The 19,050-nt window shown below is 37.7% G+C and overlaps 1 protein-coding gene across 1 annotated transcript in view; it reads right to left on the reverse strand.

Annotated features, from left to right (window-relative positions):
• tpk1 (thiamin pyrophosphokinase 1) overlaps positions 1-18,302 on the reverse strand; it is an 83,257-nt gene extending 64,955 nt beyond the window's left edge. The window contains exons 1-2 of the mRNA XM_079259457.1: positions 18,233-18,302; positions 8,736-8,810 (exon numbers count right to left, since the gene is read on the reverse strand). Coding sequence (XP_079115583.1) covers positions 8,736-8,810; positions 18,233-18,275 — 118 coding nt within the window. The 5' untranslated portion in view covers positions 18,276-18,302. The remainder of the gene's footprint in view (positions 1-8,735; positions 8,811-18,232) is intronic.
• Positions 18,303-19,050: the final 748 nt, after the last annotated feature.

Raw genomic sequence — 19,050 nt, forward strand, 5'->3', positions numbered from 1 at the left:
CGTATAACACTTGAATGTTTGTTTTCTTTATGCCAGCAGAGTCCATTCCCCAAACCTAAGCGTTTCTAATGCACAATATAACTCGTTTAAGCATATGCATTTTTAAAAAATGTTTGATTATTTTATTATTAATTATTTAATTAGCACTTGTAAAACACTGAGAAAATGTATCCTTGTGACAACAAACTTGTACATAGTGGCACAATGACAAGCTCACTTGACGCATGTAACTGTGATGCCTGAATTCCACCTTTATTAGCACGTTCAGTGCAGAGGAATGACTATTTCAACAGAAGGATGTAACCTTTATAATTTACCAGCCATCAACATCAAATCAATCTGTGAGAATGAAGATGCATTTGCATAGATGTAAATAAGACATACTGAAGATAGTGCCTTTACTCATAACCTCCACCACCTGCTGTCTGTATTTAGCATCAAAGAATGATGAGAATGTAAATCAGTCATTATCTCAGACTGAGAGCAAAATGGAAAAAAACAAAAAACAAAAAAACTTTTCAAACAACAACTTCTGGGGGGGAAAAAAACTTTCTGTGTGCCTGGTGACACACTGTGAAGTTATCAGTCATTATCTGTGTATAAGTTTCTGCATAAACACACACACAGACAGACACATGGAATAACTTTCAGCCTTTACTAAAAAAAAAAAAAAAAAAGGAATAACTTTCAGTCATACAGGTCTCAAACATATCCCTGCTTGTCAATCATTTTCTCAGCTTTGCGACTTAGTTGCCATTTAAGCACTGAACGCCCCTAAATCTAAGACTTAGTAATTCTATAAGATGTAGCATCACACAGATAATTAAAACAATAACAATCATACTAATATTCCCGACTGACTTTGATTAAGTCATATATCCATAAATGAAAGTATTTATAAGCAAATATGTCAACAAATAAATGCAATCATGTAATATATACACCCTGTCTGTTCAACCCTGAAGCGAAACACTTGAATTTGAATTATTCAAAATTCCCATTCAAAGTTTAGTCTTCAATAAATTTTTATTTATTTATTTTTGTTTTGTGTTTTTCCATCATCATTTTTTAAGAAATCAAGTGCATCTTCTTTCTCATAAAAGATTTAGAGTATGGCAGGAGATAGAATAGCAGGGAGGTAGAAAGAGAGAGTGGATGAGGGGGTGACATCGGTATATTGTCCAGGCATGATGCAATAAGGACAAAGTGAGCTAGTGAGCCGTGCTTTTATTAGACTATTTTACATCCTTGTCCATTTGCAGCTACGTTCATTTGCCAGCATTGGTGTTCCTGTGCTTTTTCAATATTAGCTCTCAGCTTTCTTTCCAACTTCAGCCTGAAGCAAAGCTTGTTCATTCATTGCTGATTTGTGCCACACATTGCCTGGCCAGTTTCTCTTGCTTCCATCAGGGTGCAGATACATCCTGCCAAAGTGCAGGCTGAACAGAAAAAGGCATTCTTTTATCCCTGCTCTGCTCAACAAATAGCCCTGTTTTTTCTTCTGAGATTTTTATTCTTACGTGTGACTGTGTTGATTGTTTTTTTTTTTAATTTTTTTATTTTTACTACTTGCTGCACAGCAAATTACCCTTTGGGAATAATAAAACTTCCTTAAAACTTAAACCTTAGCACCACCACATCAGAAAGCTGTAATTCAATGAAGATCATTGCAAGTTAATATGCAAAACCAGATAGTTTAATCATGGTTACCCGTTAATCTTGAATGGCTAGGTGTTTAAAAACTTTCTGGTGGTAATGAATACCTACTACAGTATACTTAAGTTTGTACTGAGCAACTGGGATGAACAGCTTTGAACTGCTAAGTCAAGCAGTCAGAAGTTATGGTTCTAACATTGCTGTTAAAGACACAAGCCATTTACTCTGAAATACTTGTATTACATCTGCTTCATCTTCTGGGAAAGTTTCACAAACGCTTGTGGGGACATCTGTCTTTCTAGATCTCTTACCATTCAATTAGTCTTCATCACACTAAATGGCTAAAGTGGATAATCTGAACTTGAGAAATATCTCTCCATCTGCTCTCCATCCACAGGCAGTGAAATCGCAATTACTGTCATTGTCCCACTGGAGACAATAAATTATTGGCTGTTCAAAGTGGGCTGCATGCACTAATCATGTTGCATGTGTTCTTTCTTGTCAGAATATTTGTGCTTAAAACGCCCAAACATCGGTTCCTTCAATAAAAACCAATATCAACTACCATCCACTGCTGATAAAAGGACAAACTTAGATCAAATTGTTCAAATGCAATGTTGAATGATCCACAGACACCAAATCTAAGCAACAAGCATTCACCAGGCGAGAAGTTCGAGAAGCTTTCTGATTGTAATGATATGAGCTGCACAGGTACAGCAGGAGGACTCAGCAAGAGCAACCGTGTGAGTAAACTGACCATCCTAATCCTTCCTTTCAAGCTCCACAATCAGCCATGTCCACTATTTGTTTTAGACTTAGCAACTCTTGTTTTTATGTTGCTGCTGAGTTTGATGTAGACAAGATAAAACACACACCGACGTGGAAACACACAGACAGATTGTTGAGGGGTATACATTTCAGGGTAGGCCTATATTGATGAGGTTTCAGGGGGGATTAATACCTGTCAAGTCAGGGCTTTAGCTCAGTGCAGGAGAGGGCAAATGGTCACAAAAAGCTGTGAAGAGATTATAGTCCTCATTATGATACTTGATGCCCTCCCATCATCTATCTGTATACCTATTCTGCTCCATCTGTCAGCCTTTCTCCGGATTCACCGTGATCTCTACACCTTTCCTTAAACGTGATCGATCTCTTGCACAAACATCTCATTCTGTCTCTCTAGCATCACTCTTGCTCTGTAAAGCCACCCAATCCTTCTTTGTTATTCTAAATGGCACAGTTTCACCGGTTCATTCTCTTTTCCCTTTGACAGTCTTGGTAGAATTTGGGTTTTCTCAATGTTAACACTCCCAAACAGCTTTTTTTTTGTTCTTCTCGGACTCCCCACACACCTTGCTGGTGTGACTTTTTACAATGCCTTCACTTGACTGCGTGAAGTTCTGAAACTTCAACAAAAGCAGACTTTCAAGCATCAATAAAAGATGAACAGAGGCAGTTACAATCAACATTGGTGCGTTTCACAGATTGCTTTTTTAAGCTTGTTAATGTCGTTGCGCGATGAGCAGGTGGAGCATCTCAAGGTAAGTAAATAGGTGACTTTCTGAGTGAATGAGTGGTGAATGAGTGGTGAATGAGTGGGTGAGCGATGACTTAGATAAGAGAGAGAGGGTGCATGAGGAAGATAAGCAGCCTGATCCAACTTAACAACATCACACCCAACATCAGTAAATGAGTTTTCCTTTGATCAGTGTTGCGCTCTCATAGCCTCAGTCGCTCCTGCGCTCCCTGCTGCTTCACCTCTCCCACAGGTGAAGAAGTGGAGGCCCAGGGGCAGCACATCAGAGGACCTGAAAGTCATGAGTGTATATTTGTATAAGACTGTGGATGTCTGCGTCTGCAAAGGTGGAGACCTGGCTGTGATGCCTCCAGGTGAACAGCCATCTGGAGAATGACTCACTAAGACATGCTCATGTGCGCGCTGACAGCTGCTTATCACACACACTTTATTAAAAAATATATTTTCAACTGAGAAATGATAAACTTGCTAAAAGCATGTTTACCATCAAACGGAGACATCTGAGATCTGTCCATCACACGCAATCATCAGCCTATCAAATCTTCTTTAAATCATTTGAGAATCTGTGCTGAGAGCAAAAGTTAATTAAGAAAGCCGTCCATCTTCTGAGATCCAGGACGCAGCACTGCTTGTGGCACTTTCGCAACCACTGAAAATCTCTCTGAAGCTTTTTTTTTTCCCTAGTAATATCATCTATAAAGGAGCAGATAACCATGTTCTATATGACAGCATTAAACTACATCACACTGACAAAGTCCATCACTCTCATAATGGCTCCAAAATTGTTCCGTTTTGTTTGATTCATGGCTCCTACAGGTAAACATTCTGCAAGATGAATGCATTTTTCATTATTGTTCTAAAGGTAAGTGGTACCTGTCACTTTTGACTTCACTTGAACTTATTAGATACAACTTATGGTCATCAAAATATTGACAAAAACATTTTAACCTTCATCATACTCCATATAAAAATTATACTTTTTCCTCATAAAACTACATTCTTTTTCACAAACAGAAAAAAATCATGCCTACTTGTTTCAAAAGCACATATATTTCTTGTTTATCGTAACAGCCTGGTATTTTGTACACGATTAAATAAAGAATGAAAAAATATGTTCATAGTGTCTTTTTAATTGTCTTTTGCATATATTTCTTGAAAAAAACATAACACACAAAATTTTTTTTTACTTTTACATTTGTAACTTACATTTACATTTATTTACAGTTTTCTTTGGAACTTTTTACTGGTGAAGATCAGGACAGTATTTCGGTGCATCCATGCGCCGGCAGCTGTCTAGCGCTTGCAAAGCGTGTTGAAGGTTAATGTAGTTTATCATTCTTTGATATTTAGTTTTTTTTTCCCACAGAAGAAGGTGTGGAGAAGTTATGCTATGCAGGATATTAACTGGAATGCTCTGGATATGCATGCAGAGGCTTTGATGAGATTTACCTATAGTTAATCTGTTTTCTTTACGGGTAACTTTTTTTAATGTGGGTTTCATTTACATTTACGTTCTTCTCCCCTCGGAGACTCAAACAGACCCAAAGACTGTTTATCGCAGGAAGCAGGCAACCTTTGGTGTGAAATCTGATGGGAACATTTGCTTTGTCAAATGTCATTTAGCATTTTGTAGAGGCCCTCTAGTCTAACAAACCAAGACAGCAATGTCTATCTAACCAAATGACTGCTGTGAGATTAAAAAACAGCTCTGGTGCCTCTTGGGTTTTTGCTAAGCTGATAAGAATATCAAAGACCCGTTAATTAAAATTCAATCTGAAATGGACTTGATTGGTTTATAATTATAGTGTACCTTCAAAGTTGTTCTGTTTGCAAATCTTTTTGCCAGATTGAATAATTATGCTGATTACATTTGATTAATAAATGAGTGTGTTTACAGGTTTTTTTGTCAGCTCAGCTCTGTCCCTTATCTAAGTTATGAATGTTCTGTTAGTAAGGTCATTTCTAGGAAAGAATTTGGTCACTTTATAGATTTTAGACAAGTCTAAAAGGTCTGGAGAGCTGAGTATCAGTCTATTGATTGGTTTTTAATCTTTTCACCAAACCCTTTCATGCATGCTTTTGTGCTTTTCTACATTTCAATTGGATTTTTACACTGATGACACTGATAGAAGGAGACTTTTTATCTTTATATTACAGCCGCAAAGAAACAACTTGTCAACAAATTTGGATCCAGCAGGGAACTGATGTGGACAGGGATGCCCACCGATTGTCATTATCACATCTACCAATTAATCCAGTTCTTTAACAATTCCCGACACAATTTTCTATGAGGAAATGGTGTGAAACAACTACTATATTATGACATGTATTAATGCAATGCTTCAACTTTCACTAGACAAAAATGTAAATAAATGAACAAAGTACAATTTCACCATGTGGCTTTAGAATTCTTTCTCTTAATTGTTTTTCCTTTACAATTATATCAGAGTGGCACCCTGTCTTCCCGTAGAGCGGATTTATTATTTATTGATGATTTTAAACAACAATTTGATCATTTTTGTCTTATTTCTCCTCTGCTGTTTGTATCTTGCATGGCTCAGAAATCGCAGAAATTCGAACTTTTCAACATTTCACTGAATGAATTCTATTACCAATGTGCCCAACTATAACCTACGAAGGGCTCCATCAACCACATACAGTATACACATCTGTGGCTGCAGGTGGGCTAATTGCCTCCACACACAAATACAGCAGAAACCAGTAAGAGAAAAACTCCTAGTTTGTGAGCGCTGAACTCCCCACTATTGACAGAAAGAAGGACGTTGTACCATTCATTTAATGGATTGAATTTAAAGAACAATATTATATTGCAATTCTCCATGGTAGACCTCCAGTAAGCACTCTACTCACATAATAATCACAGAGCTGAGACGTGATTAGGCTGAGACTCCTCTGTACCAAGATATAAGTTGGTCCTATGATTTATTACTATTATTAGTCTTTCCAATACAGATGTTAAAGCTTGTTCCACTGTCACGTTTCTTAATGCAATGTAGCCTCTTCCTGAAACAAACAGATGCACATGTCCGACATCTGTCAGTGAGCTGGCCAGCACCTGTAGGCACCGAGGTCAGCGTTACATGATTCCAATGGAAAACAGGGAACCAGTCCCTGAGTGGAACTGGTTTTCAATTCCCTTCCCTAGATGTGAAAGTGAGTGGTCACAGTTTTAGCTATTTTCGACAGTAATCATCAAAATGCCCTTTGGTGGAACAGCTATCCTTTTAAAGTAGAGCCAATCTTTGCCAACAACCGTATGTTTGAAAATAAGTGGAAAGCACATGGCCTTTATGAAATATTTTCCACCCTTCACCGAGCTGTGAGTCGTACGCTATCGTTGTGTCAGAGGTGTGCAACAGTGAAAAGACCTTTAGGAAGTGATACAAATGTAAGTGCATAGGCACAGTCCACTGAAATACCTCATATTTGCCCTTATTCTGGACTGGTCAGAGCATTTCTCCCAGCAGCAGAGCCCTATCTGCAACACAGTATCTCAGAAAGGCAGTGCTGAGGGTGGATTCAGTATGGACTGGGTGCATGTGTTAACCTTAAATTAACAACTGAAGGCATACCAACAATCAGGAATTCTAAATGTTGTGCTATTATTACTACGTTAAGACAATAAAATTACAATCCAAAAGCTTTAAATACATTGTTATGGTTGTGCATTTAGATGCAGAGGAAGAATAACAAGAAGAAAAACTGGGATCATTCTGTGAAGAGCAGGTACCACTGCAGATCTGGTAACACATCAGCACAGCCTGCAGCGCATTATAGAGGTTTAAAGGCAGCATACTGGCTCAGAAAACTGAAGGAAGGTAAGTGGATTCAATATATGCAGCTGCAGTGATAAAGAGTTAAGAATCAATGCAAATACCCCCCGCCCTGTAATTCAGCTTGTACATCTGCAGTCTCATGTTTCACTTCCCTGCTGGGATGATCGTACATACGCTGGTCGTGGCCTGTGTATGTCTACTGAATCCTCGCAGCTGGTATGTGTGGGAATGTAAGTTTCACCATCTAACAATGCCAGTAACCTAGTTAACAGCTGGAATAGTTCATACCTGCAGCGTATATGTTTGTGCATCCAAATGTTGGGGATTGGGGGTTTGTTTTGGTTGTAGTGATCTTCTCCTTGTTCAACATTTCAGCTGACCTGGGTTCTCTGAAGGTGGTGCTGCAACATGCACCTCAGTGTCTGAGAGTTTCTATAATTAACTTTTGGATGAGTCTGTGATGTGACAAACTGCGAACAAAGATTTATTTCTGCTTTAGTCAGACTTAAAGGAAAAAACTGGTAAAACAGCCTTCACAGCATGCTATGCCTCTGTTTTAATTACATTTTTATAAACTCAGTGCGACCACTTGGACCATCCCCAACAACTCCGCAAGCAAAAGAAGCTGGCTGTTGCTCAAGTAAGTCGGAAGACGTGAAGGTAGGACAAGTTGCCGCCAGTCACACACCACCACACACTTGCAAATGCCCTTTAGACATGACTCATCCATTTATATACGCCATTTATATTTTTAGATAATCCTTATTTAACCTTTAATTCCTTATTAAGAAAAAAGTATGCATTACCAATAAAATAAATACACTTTCAGAATAACCCTGTGCTGATGTAATATCGTGAGCAGCTCTGCGGCATCATTTATGCTCTTATCTCGGCTCAGTCTTTAGACTCTATATAATTAGCACTCATTTGAAGCTTGTTCTTAGCAATTTGCTGTTATAACGAGCACCATATGGCTGCGATTGGGTTGTCTTTAAATGAAGAGCTAAGATATATCACGTCTGCAATGTGATGTTCTACTTGTTCAACAGGTGTTTAAGAAATGATGGATGATGCAGCAGTTAGGGATAACGAGGAATACTGTCTTCACGTTGAGTGAGGTGCCTAAAAAGCTAAAAATGTGTTTTGTTCTCCTCCTCTAAATGGGACTCTGCTGTCTGCTACGTGTCTGAAGAGAAAAGCCCTTCCCTCAAGAACAACAGATGCAGCCACATAGAGAGGAGGGAAGAGAAATGAAAGGAAGTGGGACAAAAGAAAAACAACAATTACAGCCGAGTAATGTCCCCGACCAGAGCCCATGCTCCTTATTATTACACTTAATAACTTCTTGATAAGCATGAGTGGTTGTTCGTCTCTCTGTGTGGCCCTGCGATGGACTGGCGAGCTGTCCAGGGTGTACCCTGCCTGTCGCCCAAAGCCGGCTGGGATAGGCTCCAGCTTCCCCGCGACCCTGAATTGGAATAAGCGGTTCGGAAAATGAATGAATGAATGAAAATTATTCACTGAAATAAATATGACAGGGATTATGTGGGTAGAAGGTGGTGAAGGAGGATTTTAAACTACATGATGGCATCAGATAAAGATTTTGCTCAGTCAGGCATGCAAGAGACCACAAATGTACACAAACAAGTGGGGAATAAATGCACCATTCAAACCGATGCAAATGGGATCTGAATCATACAAAAGAGCTTTTCCGATCTATCTTTATGATTTGTGAGATACTTTACCTTTACTCCAGAGAATGTGAAGGTATTCTTTATCAAGCGGCTGGTTGAGAATGATCAGACAGAACCTCTGTGTGCCTGTGGACGGAGACCGAGGAGAAAGAGGAAATAAGGAAGACAACACGGAGAGCACAATAACCAAACAGTTCAATAAAAAGCTAAGAGAGAAAATATTATTACTTCCACTTCCAAGCCAAAACTTTTTAAATGCAAACTGGAGGCTATTGTTCACGGCACTGAATGTGCTGAAAGAGAAAATTAAAAAGCTGCAATAATGAGGCCATAATCACCCTCCGCTTAGAGATGGGGAAAAATAGGGCAAAGGATTAAAAACAGAAACTCTTCCAAGTCTCGATTTCATCAGACTTCGAATTTCTTTCCATTTGATCCAATTAAGTCGCGAGTGTAACATCAGAGGGTTATAAGACCAAGCTTGCTTAGAGACTGAATATATTCATCTCAGGAAATGAGTTCCTTGAACTACAACACCTTCCCTCTCCTTGACCAAGCTCACAATCACTGTCCAAGACCTCAAAAAAAATACACGGAAATCTGTGCACATATTTAATCTATTCTCATCTGAATACCTTGACCTTGGTTAAAACCAGAGATGTAGATACACGGCAAAGGAAAACACTTTCAAAATTGTGGCAGGAACAGGATCGGTCATCCTTGTCTCTCCTCTTTATGAATGTACCTTCCTTGTTTCTTTGTCACATTCTGTCTCACAGTGCAGCATTTCATACATCTTTCTTTCCACCCTCCCTACACCTTCATCAATCTTGTTTTTAGCTTTTTATTTTGCTCTGCTGCTAATGCAGATCCCCCGACTAATACTTTAGGATTGTCGTCTATATATCTGCAGGAGGCTGGAGGGAAGCGAAGAAAGAAAAGAGAAACCTGCATTCATTGCCAATGTAAAAGCAGACCTGCTAGAAAATTCTTAATGGACTAAATATGAAAGCACAACCTCTGTTCTCTTTGCCTTCAAACTTCCCTTTGCTTATTCATTTGTCTGTGCTTCTCATGTCTGCTGCTATACATATTTTGTAATCCATTTTTAAAGTTGCCTTCAAAAGCCAAGTGAGTGAACACGCCAACTCCAAGCAATATGTTCCAATTACTCCCCTGTCTGTTCTCGTGTTAATTCCACAGACACTATATGGAGTATGTATGCTTGTCCAATACACTCTAAGTGGTGTTAGAACCCTGAAAAAAACAACAATGAGGGACAAAATACATATAAAAATATGCTTCATTAAAGGATATGCTGTTTTTAGCTTTCATGAATTTCTCCAGGCAACATCACTCTGAGAAAAATAAAAATAAAGGGGAAAAAACTAAACGCCCTTTTTGGATTTATACCCTCTGGTATAAAGAGTGTATCCCTGCTTGGCTGAGTTAAAAAGCATCCTTTAGGTTTGCCTCTTTGCTTCAGCGGCGGGCTTGATGTTGTTAAAAAGTTCACATTCCTGGAAGGTCACTTCAAATAGGAAAGTCAATCCCACCCGCGTGTGTTAAAAGAGGATGTAAAGGCAAAGGAGGACTGAAAGAAAAGGAGGGCACAAGGAGGGGCAGGTGAGGAAAAGAAAGAGGAGGAGCAGGTTTGTCAGTCTTGTCTCTTAATTGGCTGGAAGTGTACAAAGAACAAAAGACGAACTCAACCAGCTGTGACTTTTCAGATAACCCCTCGTCACACAGGCACACACACAAGGAAGTGCGTGGCCTTTCGTGTACTCTGTTCAAAGAAATGTCACCTTGGGATTTTAAAAGTGCCAGACAGCACAAATAACACAAACAGAAACATGCACACACACACACACACACACACACACACTAAATCCAAGCACATAAGATAGCACATAGATATTCCAGGAATAGGCATTTATAATTAAAATGGTGAAATTTATAAGGCTAACTGTGCACACCAGGGAGTTTGAAATGCAGACATCCAGGGGCTGTTTTCATATTCTCCTCCGGGAGTCTAGATAAGCATTTCCTGCAAGAGATTAAACAGAAGACGCCACAGACTTCTATCCGGAATTTAACTAATGGGGGGAAAAAGTGTTTAACTATACTGCAGAGTTGTGGGGAAAGATTTTATGATGCTGGGGTTTGCAAACATTTTCTTTTACCTTTGAGGGCAAATGACAACAAATCATCAGGACTTGTTTACTCAGGTTTTCTCTGATTGTTTGTTCACCCTGTGAGATCTTTAGACTAAATCTCGTCAGCAAACCTCTGTAATGCTTAGCTAATGTATTTCGGCAAACATTTCTTTCAACAGATGCTTCAAATCTGCTGATAGCTTCTCAACAGAAGTGGGTGCCTCTTGAGTGATGTTGACCTTGGTCTGTTACCAGTCTTGGAGCTGAATATGAATGAAATGAAAGGTAATTTTGTGTTTCTGCCCTGCACACATCATGCATGTGGGAATGTCAGGTATACAAATACATACAGAAAAGTCTGAATCACAATTAAAGCAGCCACTGTACTGAAGCAAGATGATTACTGTTATTTAAAACCTGTAAAGCGAAATGTGAAAGCGTTCCAAAGGATAACACAAAGACAATGGCACAGTTTTTTGCTTTTTTTTTTTCAGCTGTCTACTAAAGTCATATATAAGTAACAGCTGAAGGTAATAACAGTGGACTGTAAGTGGAGAAATCTCTTCGATTTAAAAATATTCAAACCTTAACTCAGAAGAATGTTTGGAAATAAGGCTCTATCAGAAGTTCAAAAACATAAAATGATATGAAGGCAATCGTGCCTTAAAAATTAGGTTGTAAATATTACCAAAGAACAGACATCCTTTTAAGACCTCAGTAGTAGCAGACTAGAATTGTTGGTGGTTAGGTCAAGCAGTTAATCCTATATGAATATAGTGAGCGTTAAAAGCATAGAGACTATGGCAACTGTGCAAATGTTCAAATGTTTGGGCTGGCTGCCTACTCAACCACCTGACCTGGCATTTTAGAACAGTCAACACATGAAATATAAATTTGCACCTTAAATGCTTAAAGCTGTATTCATACAATAGAAAAAGAAGAAGGAAAAACGAAAGACAAAACAGAGTCTTCCAAAAGGATGTGGTGTAAATGTGTTAGGGTCTGAGGAGGCCGTGGTCGACCAATTCCAAAAGGTACATTTAGAAAAAGAAAAAACCTGCTACACCAACAGAATGCCATGCCCATGGTGAAGCATGGTGGAGACTGCATCCTGATATGGGCTCTGTCTGGCTATAACAAGAGATTTAGTCAATGTAGAGGGAATTATGAACAAATATCAGCCACTGTAGGCCCAAAATTATCAGGTGTCTGCAAGAAAGCCAAAGCAGAGAAAGAATTTCTTCTTTCAATTAGGCAATGACCACAAGCATACATCCACATCAACATAACAAAGGCTGCATACAACAACAGTCAGAGCCTAGAAAGTCAAAAGGAGGAAGAAAATACTAAGATGGCTGTAAATAAGACATAATCTTGTTATCTGACAGATTGGGGGCGTACTTTCAAAAACAGTGGGCAAATATTGTGAAAACAAGAATGTGCAATGTGCTACTGGCCTTCGAGCAAGAAGAATAAATATAATAAAAACAAGCAATCAAATCTAAGTTTCCTCAGGGAATTGATAAGCAGTATTAATTCAAGAGTTTGCACATGTATGCAACCAGTTTATAAACTATATTTTCTTCTAACAGATTTTACTGCTTGTTAGTCGAATTGTAGACTTACAGGTCACATTAAATGTGGGAGAAGTTTCACACTGTAACTTTCCATCATTACATATTTACCACAAGCTTCAGATCATGAACTTTGCTTTATTAAATCTGTTTGGCATGGACTGGTCTTAGTATTCTATGTTCAAATAGTTATTTTCCATCACTTTTCCAGTTATATAAGGTGAGCTTTTGTAAATGTTGCTTTTCTGTTTGTCAGGCTTATTAAGTTTTTGCATTGAGGTAGACATGGATAACAATATGACTGCCTGTTGAAGAGTGTCCTTCAGTAAGACAGATGTTGCAGAAGATTTTTGTTTTTTTTAATCATCACTGTTCTAGCTAATCAATGTTCTGAGGAAGACGAGGAGAAAAGCTAAAAAACGGGACTTATTTATCTATAGGATTCATCTAAACAGCAGTGTCAGGATTGGTGGAGGTGGTTAGGAACCAAATACAGAGTCAGGAGCCAGAGATTCAAAATCAGGGAGTTTTACTTGCAGAACACTGAAGGGAACACATGAACCTAACACAAACAAGCAAACATAATGGACCAGCCATGAGAACAGAAACCAAGGGGTATAAATACAGGAAAACCAAACAAGACACAGGTGTGGTGAATGAACTAAACAAGACCAGGTGAATCTAATGAACAGGAACAAAGGCAAAACAAGAAACAAGGGAACTAAACAGGGAAGATCAGAACTGAAGATGCAAAAACAAGAAACCAAAACTAAATAAAAAAAAAATAAAAAAACACTCATCATGACAAGCAGATCTTGTGTTAAAATTTACCCATCCCTGTTGAACCGGTCTATTAATGCAATTACTTCACACCTGGGCTGTGTTGAAAGTGGCACATTGCTGTTATTAGGTCTGATATAGTCAGATTCTTGTCTCAAAGTGTAAAAAGCACCAAAGCACCGGTAAGCAGTGCATATGTGAAAGACATTTCAGTAATAACTCCTGAACATTTAAAAGGCCATGAAATAATTGTTAATCTCCACTTAAAAAAAGAGGGATTAACACACTGAAAATGAGTCCTTTCTAAATCTGGATACGTAGACCGTCAAAGTAAAGCTACAAGTCTGATGCTTGCTTCTGTATTTATGACATAAATGTAATATCCAGTGTCAAAATCCCTTAGGTTTGGTTATCATTTGAAAAAAAAAATGAAGAAAATGAAGTACACTGTATCCCTCCTGCGGTACTCATCACCAGATGACAAGATGCATTCTGTTCTTTTTCATTTTCATTTCCAATTACAGACTCATCTGCCATTAACTGTGTCAGAAAATTGACAAAAGATAAATACGAAAAGCCTCCAAGATAGATTATTTTGTGTGATAAACACTTAAAGACACAAACTGGACCAATTTACAGAGATTTAGAGTGCAATAGAGAGAAGCAGCGTGTTTTTCTTTGTTTTTTGTGCGAAGGAATCAGACAGACTGTTGTACATAATTAAGATTTGTGCCTCATTGCTGGCTTTTACTTGCATTTTTAAATACAATTTCAGACAAACTGAGTTTCCCAAGTTTATCCATATAAAACAAAGACAGTTTTCTTCACATTTATCATAATATAATCTGAATGCACAATTACAGCTCAACATGAAGTAGGTTTTGTTTCCACAACTGAGGGCTCACACATAACATGAGCAAGCTCTGAAACGGTTCTAAAACCAGAGCAAACCAATGTGTGATCAACAAGAATAGATTTTCCATTAACTGTAGGTATTTATATCAAACTGGAGCCTTGTTAACATATACATTTAGTTGCAATTTATCATTTAGTAACTTGCCTTGTTTAACTTTTTTCTCTTTTTAAAGAATTTATACCTCTCTACAGTGCCAATCCTTCGCCCATATTCTCATCTAGTGGAGCGATCTTCACGTTCCTCCAAGTTTTCATCCACAGACACCAAGTAGAGCTGAAACCAGATCACTTCTGTGGCTGCTTAAAGGATGGTGGCCCAATTTGCCACAATCTTTTGTGAAAAATCCTTCAGGAATTTGGCAATTAGTTCAGATCACTGAAATGCATTAAAAGTCGCTTTTTTTCTTCTTCTTTATTGGACTGAGTCCTGTGATTTATCTTGTCACAACACACACAGCGTGCTTATTGTGTTATAGGACGCCTGTGATTGTTATATGCCACAGAAGAGGATCAGACAGGCTCAGACAGTGTTGAGCATACGAGGGATATAGCAAGTTCTTTTCAAGTATAAGCTCTCTTTTTATATTTTTCTCTGGAGGGGCAATATTTATAGCATGAGGAAAATCACACACACACTGCACTTCATTCTGGACAAAGACTTGTTCTTTTTTTTTAATCCCTCAAAAAGTGACCTCCTCCCAAATGTATTGCAAAATACTGTCTTACCTTGTTAATTTTTTTTTTTTTTTTTTTTCCCCCACAAGCAGTGATCAGAAAAATTATGTAGGCAAAACAATTAATTGTAGCTGAAACACAAGAAACGGAGAAAACTCGAATTTTTTCTTCTGCTGCCAAACTCTTGTATCTCTTTGCCCTTTGCAAGCCAAGTAAAACCTGTCTTCAGGCTTATATAGGCTTTGCTTTCTCTATTCTCACTGACATACAGCGCAACCACACACAACATGCATTACCAAGAGGCTCACGTATTTCTCATACCAGGTGCCAAAAGACGGCCATCTTTTTCAACCCACTGTAGGTAGCATGTTGCTACAATGGCGATTACATGTTTGCAGATGTACATAGTTTACATGTTTGCTGCCACTTGAAAGCATTGTCAAAAGTATGTGGAAGCCTGAAATGTGAGCTACTTTTGTCTTAAAGTGCATCTCATCCAGTTATTTTATGCTTCTTCCTCTTAAAGAGAACCTTTTGATTTAATTGTGTAACATGAAAATCAAACAACTATTGAAGCATCTGCTATTTTTTTGTTTAATCTTAAAAAATATACAGAAAAAACGCAAAAACTTGGTACAACCCAAAATGAAGAAAGACATGATAAATTACAGAATCCTATTATTTACTCAAACAAAACCAGAAATAAGTCACTTTCTTCTGCCACCACAGGAAATTGGAGGAGAAGCAGCAGACAGGCGCTGCTGATCAACACTTAACTGATCATCACAAAGTATTCCCACATCTAAAAACAAGATTTTTGGCTACTTGTCAAACACGTGCATTAATTTCGGAGACCTTTCCATCATTTTATGGCAGGGGTCGGCAACCCAAAATGTTGAAAGAGCCATATTGGACCAAAAAACAAAAAACAAATATCTCTGGAGCCGCAAAAAATTAAAAGCCTTATATAAGCCTTATCATGAAGGCAACACATGCTTTATGTATCTATATTAGCTATATTAGCCTACTATCAAAATGACTAAGTTGGCTACAAATACATAATGAGCCTTAATGATAAAATGTTTATTTTCCCTGCAGCGCATCCTGTAGAGAATGACGCACCACGTGACTACTCTGTTGTACAATCCCGTCTCATGTTTAACTTCATTACAATGATTAAATTAAAACAAAGCAATAAAGAAATCCGATTTTTTTTTTTAATGTAATTTTTATTTTTAAGAATTCGAAAAAAACAACAAAATGGACTGTGCATAACGCGCCCCTTATCTGGGCAACAAACAGAGCGCAATAAAACGCAGCCTGCATTTATGAAAAATAAACCAGCAGCCTTTTAAAAAAGGTAAAGTATATCAAATCAAATGAACACAGTTTGATTTCTGTCAGGCAAGTCAGTGCGAGGGTAAAACGCAGCAGCATCCTCTTCTCTTTAGACACGCAACCAACGCAGCTATCCTCCGACCTGAGCACCAAAACCCGATTATATTACCAAGTGTCATTTCAAATATATACTGACAAAAATCAGAAATAATTTTATAAAAACAACCACTTTGTTACTCAATATGTGTCTATGAAGGATTATGTTCTTACCCGTTTAATGTGACTTCTGTTTCACTGGTCAGCTTCTCAACATCGGGCATGTAAGATGTAACTTGTGCTGAATTAATGTCCTTGATTTGCTGATCGGTGATGTTGCCTGCCATTTTAATGGCCCCTTTCCTTCATTGTCTTAGCGGAAAGGGGCATGTCTTTGATTTTCTGTATTGTTTCGGTTTTGTTTTTGAAGTTAGCAAATACGTGTTCTGATATGCTGATGACTGACTCCTTCATGTAGTCACCATCTGTGGACGGTTTTCCACAGTTTTCCACGCTTTATTATCTCCCGGGTTGGAAATGCAATCCACTTAAATCTATTTTTGCGCTTCTCGAATTTCTCCAGAAGTAATGCAATCACACATGCTTTCCCTCGAAATGTCTTTCCACGTTACTCTTTTTTATTTTGGTCCAAGAAACGTTGAATCCATCCTTAAGAATGTTTGTGTCATGTTTGTCCTCATACAGAACTATATCAAAACAAAAATATATATCCCTCCCCCATCTTTTTCCGTTTTTTTAAACATTTTTGAAAAAGCTCCAGGGAGCCACTAGGGCAGCGCTAAAGAGCCGCATGCACTTTATGGTAAAAACTTTGCTAAAACCTTGTTGTACGCAATCTGATGCATGTCTTCTGCCCCCTGGTGGATGCAATGATAATACAATCATTATGACGCTTCGCATGGTGATAAACAGTAAATCTGCTAAACTTACTTTAGTTATATTTTTTACATTTTGTTAAAGAACCAAATAAAGTCTTCAGCTTTTTTAAAACTTTAAAAGGGTTACTAAGGTCACTGCTAAACAATCAATGTTATAAACTTTTCCTATTTTCCCAAAGAACCCTTCCAAAATTCATCCAAAACAATGTGAAAGACAAACATATAGAAAACAATTCATGCTTCATAAGCTACTGGATCAGAGGGATTTACTTAGATTTTTTACACACTGCATCTGAATTTTGACATGTATTTTGTTAAATACAAAAAGAAAGAGTGCACATATAGTGTCTTGTTCATCTGAGGTTACATTTGTCCCATTTTAAGACCCTGTGAGAACAAGGTTATATTTTATGACATTCTTATACAAGAGACTTGGTTTGCCTCCAGCTTTTCATTTAACTTTATGTTTCATAAGGCTTTAATAGAATAAGATAATATAAATAAATAATGCAATATGTCAGATTTACATGTTTGGAAAAATAATCTCTAAAAAGTTATCTTGCTTTTGCTGATTTTCTTAGTCAAATGCCCCATTACCATCTACTACTAAGTTAGAGAAAATGTAATTTAATTCATTCAGGAGCTTTCTTTATTATATATATTTTTTACAACATATCAAAACCCAAACAACTTTCTCAAAGCAAGCACATCCAAACACACATCTCATCTGTACACATAATGAAAGTGGTAGTGATTTGTTTCTGAAACCCAATTCCCTGAGTGTTTGAAGCAGGAAGCAGCAGAGAAGTGGGACAGAAATGTGAGTAAGTGCATTTTTACCAGTTCCAGACAAATCAGCACCCACAAATCAGCCATGAGTGAATATTATTGATCTTCTTGTAACATCCAATTCGCCCCAAACAGACTGAAAGACAGTTTCAAAGACACCCCCCCCCAAAAAGAACTCTGCAACCAAACGCTGCAGATCTAAATCTTTTGAAGCTTCTGTGATACATGGTGACAAAAACAAATCCACACACACTCAATCAAGCATCAAGTATTACAGAGGCCCACACATTCCTAAACAGGTGGGTTGTGCAGCTTTTGCATAGACTTGTATTACTGACCTACAGTGATCATGTATATTTATGAAAATGATGTCTAGAAGGCTGTACCTGAAGGCAACAGGCAGTCCAGAGGTGTCCACTCTTCGTCCATGCTGATATTTCACAGGTTCTTGTCTTCAGTTTGCCAATTCAGATGAATCTGTGGAGGAAAGGACAGACTTTAGTGACTTTTCTTGAATTTTTGAATGAGTCCTATGCTTTCCTATGTAAAGGTTTCTTTTTAAATGTTATCAATATTTCCTTTTTATTTTTGTTTGGTAAAACACTTTGTGTTGCTTTCAGAATGAAAAGTGCTATATGGATAAAAATTTGATTGATTTATTTAAATTCATTCCCAAAAATAATATAAATGCAATCAGAAATAAAAAACTTTTATTTCACTTTAAAAGGAATTATATTTTACACATCGCTGACACATACTTCACTACACCTGCACCCCTGCAGCCCACCTCTCAACATCTTCTCTCAAAGCAGAGCAAAGCTAAGTTTAAAAAAAAAAAAAAAAAAAAAAAAAAAAAGGACACCTGTACAGAGTTACTGATCACAGTAATAGTTCATCCTCAGCTGAACCTTTAACCACTGGTTACACCTCAGTGATTATCACTGTCAGGTGTCCTTTCTGTCACCTGCAAGAAGCCATTATGTACACCCCCTCCCAAGTTAAAAATGACAGTATAAATGTGTTTAAACTTATATAAAACACAGTGAATACCTCCCCAACAAGACATTACAACAAAACACAAAAAATTCTCATGAACAAGAGTAAATGGACAGATGAGCAGTATCCATGTATTCATGTATAGATAATCACACATCTGAACAGCTTTCATGTGCTTAATTTAGATAGGATCACAAACATTACAGGT

The sequence above is a fragment of the Telmatherina bonti genome (assembly GCF_933228915.1).
Source record: "Telmatherina bonti genome assembly, chromosome: 20".
Lineage (NCBI taxonomy): Eukaryota > Metazoa > Chordata > Actinopteri > Atheriniformes > Telmatherinidae > Telmatherina > Telmatherina bonti.